Raw genomic sequence first — 15008 nt, 5'->3', positions numbered from 1 at the left:
ATCAAAGCTGACAGCGGCGTCTAAAGGGATCTGTGAATGCTCCCTGGTGGGCTATCCATCGCAGGCGGGCGATCCACTGTGGAGGTAGAGGAGGGCTTACCTCTGCTTCCCTGCTCTCCGTGGCTCTGTCATTGATAGAGCCTGGCTGGACCAGGCTCTATCAATGGATCGCAGATCAATGAAGTTCAATAGAACTCTATTCATCTGTCTGAGGAATCTAATGATTCCTAAAAGACTAATAAAGTGTATAAAAAAAAATTAAAAAAAATTAAGTTTTAATAAAAGTGTAAAAGACATTGTTTTTTAGACAGAATCGGGATATATCGCAATGTATCGTCACCTAGATGATATCACGATATATCGGGATATATCGAATCACCACACTGGTATCGCGATTCGAATCGAATCGCCAAATTATTGGCGATTCACACCCCCATTATACAGGAGGATTACAGTGGGTGTCAGGAGTGACACTCGCTGTGATCTGTCTATTTATGCAGGTACTACAGCTCTCACCATGGAGAAGAGTGTGCTTCATGTTGGGAGCAGTAGTACATGCAGTAAGGGACAGATCACAGCGGATGTCACTCCTCCTGACACCCGATGCGATCGTCCTGATGTGAATTTCAGGACTCACAGCTACAGAGCCTGGAGAACAGCTGATGCTGAGCAGTAGATATATGTCCTATATCTACTGCCCAGCAAGAACTTAAAGTGAGCCTGCAATGTGTATACAGTATACACATTGCTGGCTCACTTAACCCCTTGCTGAGCTGTGCGCTATGCGCAAGCCGGGCAAGGAATAAGTTAACTTACACTGCTGGACAGTGTAGGTTAACCCTTTGGGTGGTATACACTATATACAGCTATCTATAGATAGCTGTATATAGTGCATACAGAAGATGAAGTCCGCTTACCTCCCTCCAGTCCTGGCTGGGTCCGTGTTGCTCAGCCACTAGTAATGACATCATTAGGGGTGGAGCTACAGACGGCTCTGTTCACATTGTACGTTTTGTTTAATGTGAAAAGACCCTTCTGGCAGTGTCTTCCCAGATAGGGAAACTCCAGCTGTTGCTAAACTACAACTCCCAGCATGTCCAGACAGCCAAAGGCTGTCTGGGCATGCTGGGAGTTGTAGTTTTGCAACAATTGGTGGCTCCCTGTTTGGGTAGACATTGCAATATGGGCGCTCTCCCCAGCGGACAGCACCACAATTGTCCTAACCAATATTTTGTGTTTTTCTTTTCTTCTCATTTCAGATCCGTGTATGCAGAGGATTATGGCAGATTCGGAGGACTACTGGATTTTTTTTTCCTTTTGATAAAATGGTTAACGAGGGCTGTGGGGGAGCGTTTTTTAAAATAAAATAATTTTTCCAATGTGTCGTCTTTTTTTTTAATTGAATTTTCAGGCTTAACAGTGGAAGCTGTCTAATAGACGGAATCCATTACTAAGCCAGGGCTTAGCGTTAGCCCCAAAAACAGCTAGCGGTAACCCCCATTTATTATCCTGGTACCGAACGGCACAGGGGTGTCGGGAAGAGCAGGCCCTGAGTGTCAAAAATGTCGTTCCTGGGCCTAGGTGGTAACAGGCTGGTGTTATTTAGGCTGGGGAGGGCCAGTAACAATGGTCCTCGCCCACCCTGGTAACGTAAGGCTGTTGCTGCTTGGTTGGTATCTGGCTGAGAATAAAAAGACGGGGAACCCTATGCGTTTTTTTTTAAATAAATAAATAAATTTAAAAAAACGCAGAGGGTTCCCCATATTTTTATTCTCAGCCAGATACCAACCAAGCAGCAACAGCCTGACGTTACCAGGGTGGGTGGGACAGGAGCAAGGGAGGTAAGTGGATGTCTTCTGTATACACTATATACAGCTATCCATAGATAGCTGTATATAATGTATACCGCCCAAAGGGGCTATAGGAGCAGGGAGTCCTGTCAGTCTGGTGACAGGATTCCCGGCTCCTGTATAGTATAGACAGGTGCACTATGCCCCCCTGTATACTATACGGCCGGGGGAGGCGAGTAGTGATGCTGTACATCACTCCTCACCTCCTTACACTCTGTGGACCGGGCGCTCAGCATTCGACCCACAGAGTGGTACCTGAAGGCAGTGAGAAAACTGCCACATGGGACAAATTTGGCTGTTTCCACACACCAGGAAAAATGCCAGAAGAAACACCAGAAAAACTGGCAAAATGCAGGAAAAAGCTGTGGGAGTTTTTCTGGCGTTTTTGCTGTTTTTTTTTTTTTTACACCTAAAAAAAGGCCAAGTGGAAACCTAGCCTAAGGCTATGTTTCCACACAGGTTTTTTCTGGCTTTTTTTGGAAAACTTCCACTGCAGTTTTTGAGCCAAAGCCAGCAGTGTATTCAAAAGGAACAGGAAATATAAAGGAAGGACTTATACTTCTCTTTTCTGATGTATCCAATTCTGACTTTAGCTCAAAAACTGCAGTTTTCCAAAAAATGCCAGAAAAAAACCTGAGTGGAAATTTAGCCTTATAGACATTTTGACTGAAAGTTACATAAACAAAAAGTTGGCTGGGTTTTCTTGCAGTCATTTTACACTGATCACTAATAACACTAAAGGGGGTATTCTTATTTATGGCATGACGACCAGTGGGGGAGGGGTTGCTTTTGGACCCGTAGGACTCTAGATACACCACTGGCTTGTAGCTTATCAGCATTTAGAGGTTATCCATGGAATGCATTATTTTTTCTGTACAATAATCAGATATATTAGCACTAAACATATTCTCTTATTTATTAATGTAGCAGGTGGCTTAGAAAAGGGTCTTAGAGATTGCAATTTCCCATTGCTCGCTTTCTTTTTATATAGTAAAATTCATATGGGACAATTTAAAGGTCACATAATGACCAATATAGTGCAAAAATGCTTTTATTAACAAATGTACAAATGTTTTTGAATTTTTACTTTAAAATCTATACATCTCTAAACTGTTTCCATACTATGTCCAAATAATAATTTAATGATATAAACTGACACTACTAAGTTAACATTGATGGTGGTTTCAAATGTGCTAATAATTTGGATAACTTTTGGCTAAAAAATTGTTCGTCTTTTCCACTTGTTTTTTTTTCCTGTTTTTCTGCAGTTTATGAGCCCAAGTCAGAAAGTGGCCAGAGTCAAACGGTGACTCCGGTCGGCTCAGTTTTGACCCATATCCGGTTTTGGACCGGACCTAAAACCGTAGTATAGGATCAAACCGCAGGAAACCGCATAGGGGTCAAAACTGAGTCGACCGGAGTCACCGATTGACTCAGGTCGGCTCATTAAAGTAAATGGAGTCACGGGCTGATCCGGCTGGGGTGCGGGAGCGCCCGGTTTGCCCCTCCACCCAGCTGGATCCGGCACCCGTATGTAAAAGACAAGGTGTGAATGCAGCCTACCATAGGTTTAGTGAGACATAAGCTACCCTGACAGGCAACAGAAGCTACTTTTTGATTTCTGTAACGTTGCCAACATTTTAAGTGAATGACAAAATCTCCACAAGATCACAGAGATCAGAATGTTTCATCATCTTGGTCCAGGCTTACGTTTCTTAGCAGCAAAGCCAAACAATTATTTATTGGGGGTCGGAAAGAATCCCTGATTAGTAATCACTATGGGAAAGTGTTTTTCATTGGTGACCAATAGAAAGATTTTTTTACAGCTAAGCTGATTTGATCGCTACAAAATATTTTTGCTTACAGTATATTCTCTAGATTGATAATAAACAAATGGTATATAATCTAACTAATGCAAACCTTCAGCACTATAGCAAATAAGGTAAATATGCATTTATCCTATCTTTATAAACAGCTGCTCAACACACCTCTGGCACTGCCTATCCCTGGGTAACACAACACAATTGATCAAATGGGCTAAAATCCGCCTGTCAGCCCTTCTTTCTACTGATGGGTAATTTTGCCAAACAACAAGGTTGTTGGAAGATCAGCAGGATCTGCTGACAAGTATCAAATGTAGTGAGAACAGGATTTTTAACAACAGGAGGGATTACTATAGGACAGTGATCTTCAACCTGCGGACCTCCAGATGTTGCAAAACTACAACTCCCAGCATGCCCGGACAGCCGTTGGCTGTCCGAGCATGCTGGGAGTTATAGTTTTGCAATATCTGGAGGTCCGCAGGTTGAAGACCACTACTATAGGATTTCTATTTAACTTAGGCTTCTTTCACACTACAAAATCCTCCATTTTTAAACATTCGTAGGAAGATCCGTGTGAAAATCAGCTGAAAACGGCAGTAACAAAATCCTATACGTCAGTTAGAAAATCCCATTATAATCTATGGGATTTTCTAATATCTGTATTAATCCGTTATTGATAACGGACGTTAGTTGGTTACGGAAGATAGTAACGGGAGAAATAGTTCATGAACTATTTCTTCCGTAACAAACTAACGTCCGTTATCAATAACGGATTAATACGGATATTAGAAAATCCCATAGATTATAATGGGATTTTCTAACGGACGTATAGAATTTTGTTACTGGCGTTTTCAGCTGATTTTCACACGGATCTTCCTACGGATGTTTAAAAACAGAGGATTTTGTAGTGTGAAAGCAGCATGTTAAGGTTGCTGGGAATCAAACTACAGAAATGCATATTTCAATCTGCCAATCTTCTAGTTAATGTTGCCCATCAATATTTCCTAGCTGTCAATGGCCTGGCTGAGCTGGACAGATGGTGTGCCCTGTACTAGTAGGAACAATGTTTCTGAGCAGTTTTACATTTCGTGAGGAAACTAAAGCACATAATAGGGGTGGGGGAGGGCAGATCAGCATGACAATAGCAGCATCTTCTTCCCAGGGCCTCTCATGTTTCACTCATTGATCACCATGCCTGCCTTACCTTATGGCCTCTGTAGAAGGCGATCTCCTCTACATTAGCAATAATCCTGGAGTGCACATAGCGCAGGTAACCCTTCCTGTGGGCTTCCTCTGCCACCAGCTTGCCAAATTTGGGAGAGCATGCCTTGAGCACCTTGGCAGTAGCATACACCACCAGGCCGGCCAGCAGTGTAGGCCCCAGGGGATTAGCTCCTCTTGATCTGGCAGTCTGGATGAGGGTGTATGATGTCAGCCCCACGTCCAGGATGGGTTTAGTCAGGTTGGAATACAAGTGTGCTATAGACTGGGAGAACATCATGATATCCTCAGTGAGGGACTGGTCGGGGTTGGCCAGCCTGCCGTCCATGTTAATGACTTTGTAGTAGGTCTGATCGGTAAAGTAAGTCTGGTAGGCATGGTCCACCAGCCGGGTGCGCAGCGCCAGCGCAAGCTTACATTCCAGGTAGCGGATTGCACTATTGACAAAGGTGGCAGGGATGGCGATCAGGAGCCATTTGATCAGCTGCAGCAGGAAGCTCCTGGGATTCTTCTCCACGATGCTCTTCACTATCTTCCCATCCAGTCCGGCCACATACACCGACAGGAAGGTCCTGGAGATCAGCGCTAAGGAGTGCACGGACAGCAGCCCCAGCTCCTTACTCACCAGCTTAGGGAACAGGACCTTCCCGAGCTCCACAAGCTGCCGGTAGAATTCCGCATTGACAGCCGGGGAGGAGGGAGCGTGGCCGCTGTCCCTGCCCTGGGTGCTGTGCTTGCAAGGGCTGCGCTCCTTCCGCCGGAGCAGTCTGCTGAGGATGGGGTATAAGGTCTTCAGTCCGTATGCTGCAGCCAACAGAAAAGCGGCCCTCTTTAAGGCTGTCTCCTTGTTGCCCCATTTAACCCGCTCCGTGGCTTGCAGCATATGTGACATGGCTTCCCTCTACTTGGATACAAGCTCACGTCCCGATATGTCCCTATGTCAGGCTTATGCCGCTGATCTCCACGGCAAACGCATCATGTGGGCAGATGCAGAATAATGACAGCTCCACGGATGTTCTCCAGCATCCGTCTACATCCCAGCAGCTCTAATGATACGGCGAGCCCCGCCCCTGCCAATGCCTCACTGGCTGCAGACGGATAAACCCTGCTGCTCAGGCTTCAGGATAAAGAAGGGCTCTGCACTGGCTGAAGGCAGGTGCTGCAGTGTGGACTCTATATGGGTTCAATTCAAGATAATGTTCAAAGCATGATGGAGAGAGTTAGCAAAACCTGTCCAGAAGAAAAGTTGCTCTTCTGAGTTGCCCATAGCAACCAACCAGATCTCTTCTTTTATTTTTCAGAGGTCTTTTCAGAAATTAAAGAAGTAATCTGATTGGTTGCTATGGGCAACATTTTGGACAGGTTTTGATCAGTGGCGTATATAAATATATATATATATATATATATATATATATATAGTAATCCAAAAGAAACAGCACCCCAAAAAAAAGGAAAAAAAGCGGTGCACGCAGAGCCGGACCTTGGTTAATGGTCCTATATGTAATATAAATTAGTAGAATTCCGCAGCACACAATCCAAGTAAATGAAAAAAGTGAAGTTTTATTCCATAAACAGGTGAAAGTTACAGCGACGTTTCAACCAGCTCTCCTGGTCTTTCTCAAGCATTGAGAAAGACCAGGAGAGCTGGTTGAAACGTCGCTGTAACTTTCACCTGTTTATGGAATAAAACTTCACTTTTTTCATTTACTTGGATTGTGTGCTGCGGAATTCTACTAATTTATATATATATATATATATATATATATATATATATATATATATATATATATAGTAGTAGTAGAAGAAGAACAGCACAACCAATCAAAGGAAAAAATATCGTAGGGAGGTGCACGCAGCTCCTGGATCCTTGGTTAGGGGATCATCTTTCAAGCAGAAAAAAAATGTCTCGTCCACAGCACCAAAATTAATGAAAAAATTTGTGTTTTATTCCATATAAGGTGTCAATACAGCAGCGACGTTTCAGTCAGCTCAACCTGACCTTTCTCAAGCATATATATAAACTTCTCCAGAGAACAGAAAAATCAGCGGCACCAACAACTTATATCTGAATCCACCAATGGACCAAGGGCAGCTATGGGAGTCTGAGTTCAAAAACCCGCGGAGGTGCTAGGACAAAGAGTCGATTTCAGTATATAGTACAATCAAAGAAAAAACATAGCCTGCACTCACCGCACAGTACGGGTATCACGGCCTCGGATTCCGGACCTCCTCGAATGGCGTGGGAGTAGCAGCCGCCGCTGACAGCGATCAGAAATGGGCAACAGCCGGTGGTTTCGCGTTACAATCAACGCTTCTTCCGGCCCCCGGGATTGTAACGCGAAACCGACGGCTGTTGCCCATTTCTGAGCGCTGTCAGTGGCAGCTGCTACTCCCACGCCATCCGAGGAGGTCCGGAATCCGGGGCCGCGATACCCGTACTGTGCGGTGAGTGCAGGCTATGTTTTTTCTTTGATTGTAATATATATACACACACATACATATACACACACCGCGCAGAACATGTTTAATTAAAAAAAAACTGATTTTTGCACACTCCCTCTGCAAACTACACTCTCAAATCCACCATATCCACACATACACAGCCCACATGCACAAACATACACAGCCCCCATATCCACAGCCCTCCATGCACAAACATACACAGCCCCCATATCCACACATATATCCCCATATACACACAGCCCCATCCCAATATATACACAGCCCACCATACACACAGCCCCATCCACATATATACACAGCCCTCCATACACACAGCCCCATATATACACAGCCGTCCATACACACAGCCCCATCCCCATATATACACAGCTCTCCATACACACAGCCCCATCCCCATATATACATAGCCCTCCATACACACAGCCCCATCCCCATATATACACAGCCCTCCATATACACAGCCCCATCCCCATATATACACAGCTCTCCATACACACAGCCCCATCCCCATATATACATAGCCCTCCATACACACAGCCCCATCCCCATATATACACAGCCCTCCATATACACAGCCCCATCCCCATATATACACAGCCCTCCATACACACAGCCCCATCCCCATATATACACAGCCCCATCCCCATATATACACAGCCCTCCATACACACAGCCCCATCCCCATATATACACAGCCCCATCCCCATATATACACAGCCCTCCATACACACAGCCCCATCCCCATATATACACAGCCCTCCATACACACAGCCCCATCCCCATATATACACAGCCCCATCTCCCTATATACATAGCCCTCCATACACACAGCCCCATCCCCATATATACACAGACCCATCCCCATATATACACAGCCCTCCACACAGACAGCTCCATCCCCATATATAAACAGTCCTCCATACACACAGCCCCATCCCCATATATACACAGCCCTCCACACAGACAGCTCCATCCCCATATATACACAGCCCTCCATACACACAGCCCCATCCCCATATATACACAGCCCTCCATACACACAGCCCAATCCCCATATATACACAGCCCTCCATACACACAGCCCCATCCCCATATATACATAGCCCTCCATACACACAGCCCCATCCCCATATATATACAGCCCTCCAGATACACAGCCCCATCCCCATATTTACACAGCCCCATCCCCATATATATACAGCCCTCCATAAACACAGCCCCATCCCCATATACAGTGACCCCCCCGACCTACGATGGCCCCGACATACGATAATTTCAACATGCGATGGCCTCTCAGAGACCATTGCATGTTGAAGGCAGCATCAACATACAATGCTTTTGTATGTCGGAGCAATCGCATAAGCGGCTATCCGGCAGCGCTGACTGCTTCAGCTGCCGCCGGATAGCCGTTTACGGTGCCCCGTGTGCTCCGGTGATGGTCTCCTACCTGTCCTCTGGGCTCCGGAGCATCCTCTTCACGATCCCCTCCATCGCCGGCGCTCTCCATCGTCGTCATCACATCGCGAGCACGCCGTCCCGTCATCCAATAGGAGCGGCGTGTGTGCGTAGTGACGTGATGACGGTGACGGAGAGCGAGGATCCCGGGAAAGCAGAGACGTCCAGAGCATCGGGGACGCGGCGACAGCGATGGAGGGCGACGTCCAGGGCAGCGGTGACTGGTCCGGAGCGGCGGGGACAGGCGAGTACAGCTTCCTATTGATGGAATTGGGTAGAGGAGAATCCATTTTGTGTTAAAAATCTTCATATTCTCGGTCTAAGTGACTGCATTCTATCTTTCTTGTTTTTTCTACATAACTAACTCCTGAACTTATGAACTAGAGACATGGGTACCTTATCTTCAAGAATGCAGACACTCTTATCTTTTTTCTACCCCAGATGCATCCTTGAAACAATGGTTCATTATATTTCAGCTAAAGCAATGTATCTTTTTTTTATTCAACTTTCTACTGTCTATGCAAAAGATTTATGGTTTCCTGTATTTGTACAATGTAAAGTTTACTGCACATGCCTTATTGAAAATGGGCTAAATAAAATACACTTGAAAAGAGGGCCAGACCAGTACTGCCCTCAGCTTAGAGACAGCTCTTGTGTCTGTGTCTTGATTTGTGTGGCAGGTAGCGTTGGAAGGAAAGTTGGGTGACTGCAGCCCCTTGCAGGCTTTCCACGCACTAATTGGGAATCCGCCGACAGAAGACGTCTCGACCTTTTGGGGTCGAACCTAACACTATACTTTACATTGCATGGATCCCTCAACATACAATGATTTCAACAAACGATGGTTCATTTGGAACGCATTACCATTGTTTGTTGAGGGACCACTGTATATATACAGCCCTCCATATACACAGCCCCATCCCTATATATACACAGCCCCATCCCCATATATACACAGCCCTCCATACACACAGCCCCATCCCCATGTATACACAGCCCCATCCCCATATATACATAGCCCTCCATACACACAGCCCCATCCCCACATATACATAGCCCTCCATACACACAGCCCCATCCCCATATATACACAGCCCTCCATACACAGCCCAATCCCCATATATACATAGCCCTCCATACACACAGCCCCATCCCCATATATACAAAGCGCTCCATACACACAGCCCCATATATACAAAGCACTCCATACACACAGCCCTATCCCCATATATACACAGCCCTCCATACACACAGCTCCATCCTCATATATACACAGCCCTCCATATACACAGCCCTATCCCCATATATACACAGCCCTACATATACACAGCCCTCCATATAAACAGCCCCATCCCCATTTATACACAGCCCTGCATATACACAGCCCCATCCCCGTATATACACAGCCCTCCATATACACAGCCCCATCCCCATGTATACACAGCCCCATCCCCATATATACACAGCCCTCCATACACACAGCCCCATCCCCATATATACACAGACCCATCCCCATATATACACAGCCCTACATATACACAAGCCCATCCCCATATATACACAGCCCTACATATACACCGCCCCCGTCCTCATACACACAGCCACCATCCTCATATGCACAGCCCTCCATATACACAGCCTTCAAAAGTAAATACCTCATGTGTAATTACTGTTGCCGGCAGCAACTCCTCTATTGCTACGCCGGGCAAGGAGAGGGAGGGACACGTCAGCCGACGTCATTGACCGGTGTCTTCTCCTAATGGCTGCTGGGTACTGACATGCCACGCGGAGGGACTCCCGCAATCAGGCATCCTTTGGATAGGGAATAAGATGTGTAAGCAAAGGAGTACCCCTTTAAGCTCATTGCTTCAGTACCCTACTCACTACTATATAAACTCTCTATCTGTATTTTATTGCTCCATATAGTATAGTAAGGACCTCATACTGCTCCTATATGGTAGTTGGACCCCCAAGCTCCCTCATTTAGCAGCTAGGCCACTCACACATCTCCATTTAGTTAATTAGGTCCTCTACACTGTCCCTATATAATATAAGCCTCCTCTGTGCTGCCATATAGTACAAGCCCCATTTGTGCCCCTATAGAGAAGTTAGGCCCTTCATACTGCACCCATATAGTAGTAAGGCCCCTTTCTGTGTCTCCACATAGTAGTTAGCTCCCCCAGACTGCCCCATATAGTAGTAAGGTCTCCTACATTGCCTCCATATAGTAGTTAGGTCCCCAACACCAAGCAGGGTTCCAGGAGCATTAACATAAGCACGTATGCATGAGTCCATACACAGGCATACTTGTTAGCAAAAGTCAGTACCCACATAAAGAAATATCCCATAACATTTCTAAATACAGCACCTCATATCAAAGTCAGACACATGCCCTAACAAAGGTGTATATCACAGAACATTGCTCTCTCCATTTACATAACTTTGGTCAGGCTACACTACTCCCCAGCTCAATCTCTTATTCTCACTACAAATTGAGTTAAACATGTACTTCAAACAGTCCTCGCAGAGACACCACCACCACTTATCGAATATAGGAAATAGTCCCAAAATGATACACCACATACTCACTGGAACTGACACATAACAGGTAACATGGACATGTTACAACTTTTACTCTGCTTATGTTATGTTCCCACTGAGGAAAAGACAAGGAATAAATTCTGTCAGGAAAATTAGCTATTTTGCTCAACTAAGAGTTAATGCAGAATGGGTGAGAAATATGCATGGAAGTTCAGGAGGCGTGCCCAGGAAATGCTGCTTAAGAAGCTTTGCTATGTTAGAGATTGCTCCACAGGGTATCACAGTGATCATATGGACCTACAGAATAAAGATAAGGTGTCATTTTTACCAAAAAGTGCATTGCGTAGAGACAATTTTGCCCCCCCCCCCCCCCCCCCCAATTATTTTTTGTTTTGTTTTGCTTGAGATTTTATTATGAAAACATTGATGTAATTACAAAGTACAATTGGTGATGCAATAAACAAGCATTCATATGGGTCTGTGGGTAGAAAATTTAAAGCGTTACGGTTATCAGAAGTGGAAGAAGAAAAAACTAATGTGAAAAAATGAAAAAACCCTTAACCCCTAAAGGATGCAGGGCATACAAGTACGCCCTGGTTCTTAGCGCACCAGGACATACCTGGACATCCTAAGTCCTGCCGTGGCTATGAAGCGGCATAATACACTGTGGGTCCCGGCTGCTATCAGCAGCCAGGGATCCGCCGGTAATGGCAGACATCAGCGATCGCCATTAACCCCTTAGATGCCATGATCAATACTGATGATCACGTCATCTGCGGCATAATGGTGGCCAGAGGTCTCCTTACCTGCCTCCTGCCATCATCATGAGGTCTTCTTCTCTGGTCTGACTCTGCAAAAAATAGTCCACTGTGGGGACTAAAAAGTGTAAAAAAAAGTTTTTATAAAAATGAATAAGCCCCTCCCCTAATAAAAATTTTTATGTCTCTCCTTTCCCACTTTTTTTAAAGTAAAAACTAAAAATGAATCAACATATTTGGTATTGTCGCGTGCAGAAATGTCCAATCTATTTAAATGTTATGTTAATGAATATGTAAAGTGTACAGCGTAAACTTAAAAAAAATACCAAAGTCCAAAATACTGGTTTGATGTCACATCACATCCAGGGGCGGATCCAGAGTCTAGTCTCGGGAGGGGCACTATTAGAAAATTTCGTTTTGGTGTACAGAAAATAAGGTGTTGCTTAACCCCTTAAGGACTCAGGGTTTTTCCGTTTTTGCACTTTCGTTTTTTCCTCCTTACCTTTTAAAAATCATAACCCTTTCAATTTTCCACCTAAAAATCCATATTATGGCTTATTTTTTGCGTCGCCAATTCTACTTTGCAGTGACATTAGTCATTTTACCCAAAAATGCACGGCAAAACGGAAAAAAAAATCATTGTGCGACAAAATCGAAAAAAAACCGCCATTTTGTAACTTTTGGGGGCTTCCGTTTCTACGCAGTGCATATTTCGGTAAAAATTACACCTTATCATTATTCTGTAGGTCCATACGGTTAAAATGATACCCTACATATATAGGTTTGATTTTGTCGCACTTCTGGAAAAAATCATAACTACATGCAGGAAAATTTATACGTTTAAAAATGTCATCTTCTGACCCCTATAACTTTTTTATTTTTCCACGTATGGGGCGGTATGAGGACTAATTTTTTGCGCCGTGATCTGAAGTTTTTATTGGTATGATTTTTGTTTTGATCTGACTTTTTGATCACTTTTTATTCATTTTTTAATGTTATAAAAAGTTACCAAAATACGCTTTTGTTACGCCGAGCGCTCCGGGTCCCCGCTCCTCCCCGGAGCGCTCGCTACACTTCCCTCACTGCAGCGCCCCGGTCGGTTCCACGGACCCGGGGCGCTGCGTTACCACCTCCGGCCGGGATGCGATTCGCGATGCGGGTAGCGCCCGCTCGCGATGCGCACCCCGGCTCCCGTACCTTACTCGCTCCCCGTCAGTTCTGTCCCGGCGCGCGCGGCCCCGCTCCCTAGGGCGCGCGCGCGCCGGGTCTTTGCGATTTAAAGGGCCACTGCACCGCTGATTGGTGCAGTGGTTCCAATTAGTGTTTACACCTGTGCACTTCCCTATATCACCTCACTTCCCCTTCACTCCCTCGCCGGATCTTGTTGCCCTAGTGCCAGTGAAAGCGTTCCTTGTGTGTTCCTTGCCTGTGATTCCAGACCTTCTGCCGTTGCCCCTGACTACGATCCTTGCTGCCTGCCCCGACCTTCTGCTACGTCCGACCTTGCTTCTGTCTACTCCCTTGTACCGCGCCTATCTTCAGCAGCCAGAGAGGTTGAGCCGTTGCTAGGGGATACGACCTGGTCACTACCGCCGCAGCAAGACCATCCCGCTTTGCGGCGGGCTCTGGTGAAAACCAGTAGTGACTTAGAACCGATCCTCTAGCACGGTCCACGCCAATCCCTCTCTGGCACAGAGGATCCACCACCTGCCAGCCGGCATCGTGACAGTAGATCCGGCCATGGATCCCGCTGAAGTTCCTCTGCCAGTTGTCGCTGACCTCACCACGGTGGTCGCCCAGCAGTCACAACAGATTGCGCAACAAGGCCAACAGCTGTCTCAACTGACTGTTATGCTACAACAGTTACTACCACAGCTCCAGCAATCATCTCCTCCGCCAGCTCCTGTACCTCCTCCGCAGCGAGTGGCCGCTTCTGGAATACGACTATCCTTGCCGGATAAATTTGATGGGGACTCTAAGTTTTGCCGTGGCTTTCTTTCCCAATGTTCATTACACTTGGAGATGATGTCGGACCAGTTCCCCACTGAAAGGTCTAAGGTGGCTTTCGTAGTCAGCCTGCTGTCTGGAAAAGCCCTGGCTTGGGCCACACCGCTCTGGGACCGCAATGACCCCGTCACTGCCTCTGTACACTCCTTCTTCTCGGAAATTCGAAGTGTCTTTGAGGAACCTGCCCGAGCCTCTTCTGCTGAGACTGCCCTGTTGAACCTGGTCCAGGGTAATTCTTCCGTTGGCGAGTATGCCGTACAGTTCCGTACCCTTGCTTCAGAATTATCCTGGAATAATGAGGCACTCTGCGCGACCTTTAAAAAAGGCCTATCCAGCAACATTAAAGATGTTCTGGCCGCACGAGAAATCCCTGCTAACCTACATGAACTCATCCATCTTGCCACTCGCATTGACATGCGTTTTTCCGAACGGCGTCAGGAGCTCCGCCAGGATATGGACTCTGTTCGCACGAGGCGTTTCTTCTCCCCGGCTCCTCTCTCCTCTGGTCCCCTGCAATCTGTTCCTGTGCCTCCCGCCGTGGAGGCTATGCAGGTCGACCGGTCTCGCCTGACACCCCAAGAGAGGACACGACGCCGCATGGAGAATCTCTGCCTGTACTGTGCTAGTACCGAACACTTCCTGAAGGATTGTCCTATCCGTCCTCCCCGCCTGGAAAGACGTCCGCTGACTCCGCACAAAAGTGAGACAGTCCTTGATGTCTACTCTGCTTCTCCACGTCTTACTGTACCTGTGCGGATGTCTGCCTCTGCCTTCTCCTTCTCTGCTGTGGCCTTCTTGGACTCTGGATCTGCAGGAAATTTTATCTTAGCCTCTCTCGTCAACAGGTTCAACATCCCGGTGACCAGTCTCGCCAGACCCCTCTACATCAA

General features: G+C 46.2%; 1 protein-coding gene across 2 annotated transcripts in view; it reads right to left on the bottom strand.

Annotated features, from left to right (window-relative positions):
- The window catches only part of ABCD2 (ATP binding cassette subfamily D member 2), a 128605-nt gene that overhangs the window by 60786 nt on the left and 52811 nt on the right, over positions 1 to 15008 (bottom strand). The window contains exon 1 of one of the 2 annotated variants that reach the window (XM_056573653.1): positions 4878 to 6003. The exons of the other annotated variant lie outside the window; for it this stretch is intronic. Within the exon in view, the coding sequence (XP_056429628.1) occupies positions 4878 to 5786 (909 nt within the window). The 5' untranslated portion in view covers positions 5787 to 6003. Of the gene's footprint in view, positions 1 to 4877; positions 6004 to 15008 lie in introns of those variants that run through there. 2 annotated transcript variants of the gene reach the window in all.

This window comes from Hyla sarda, chromosome 4 (assembly GCF_029499605.1).
Source record: "Hyla sarda isolate aHylSar1 chromosome 4, aHylSar1.hap1, whole genome shotgun sequence".
Taxonomy (NCBI): Eukaryota; Metazoa; Chordata; class Amphibia; order Anura; family Hylidae; genus Hyla; species Hyla sarda.
This window is presented reverse-complemented; position numbering and strand designations above follow the sequence as displayed.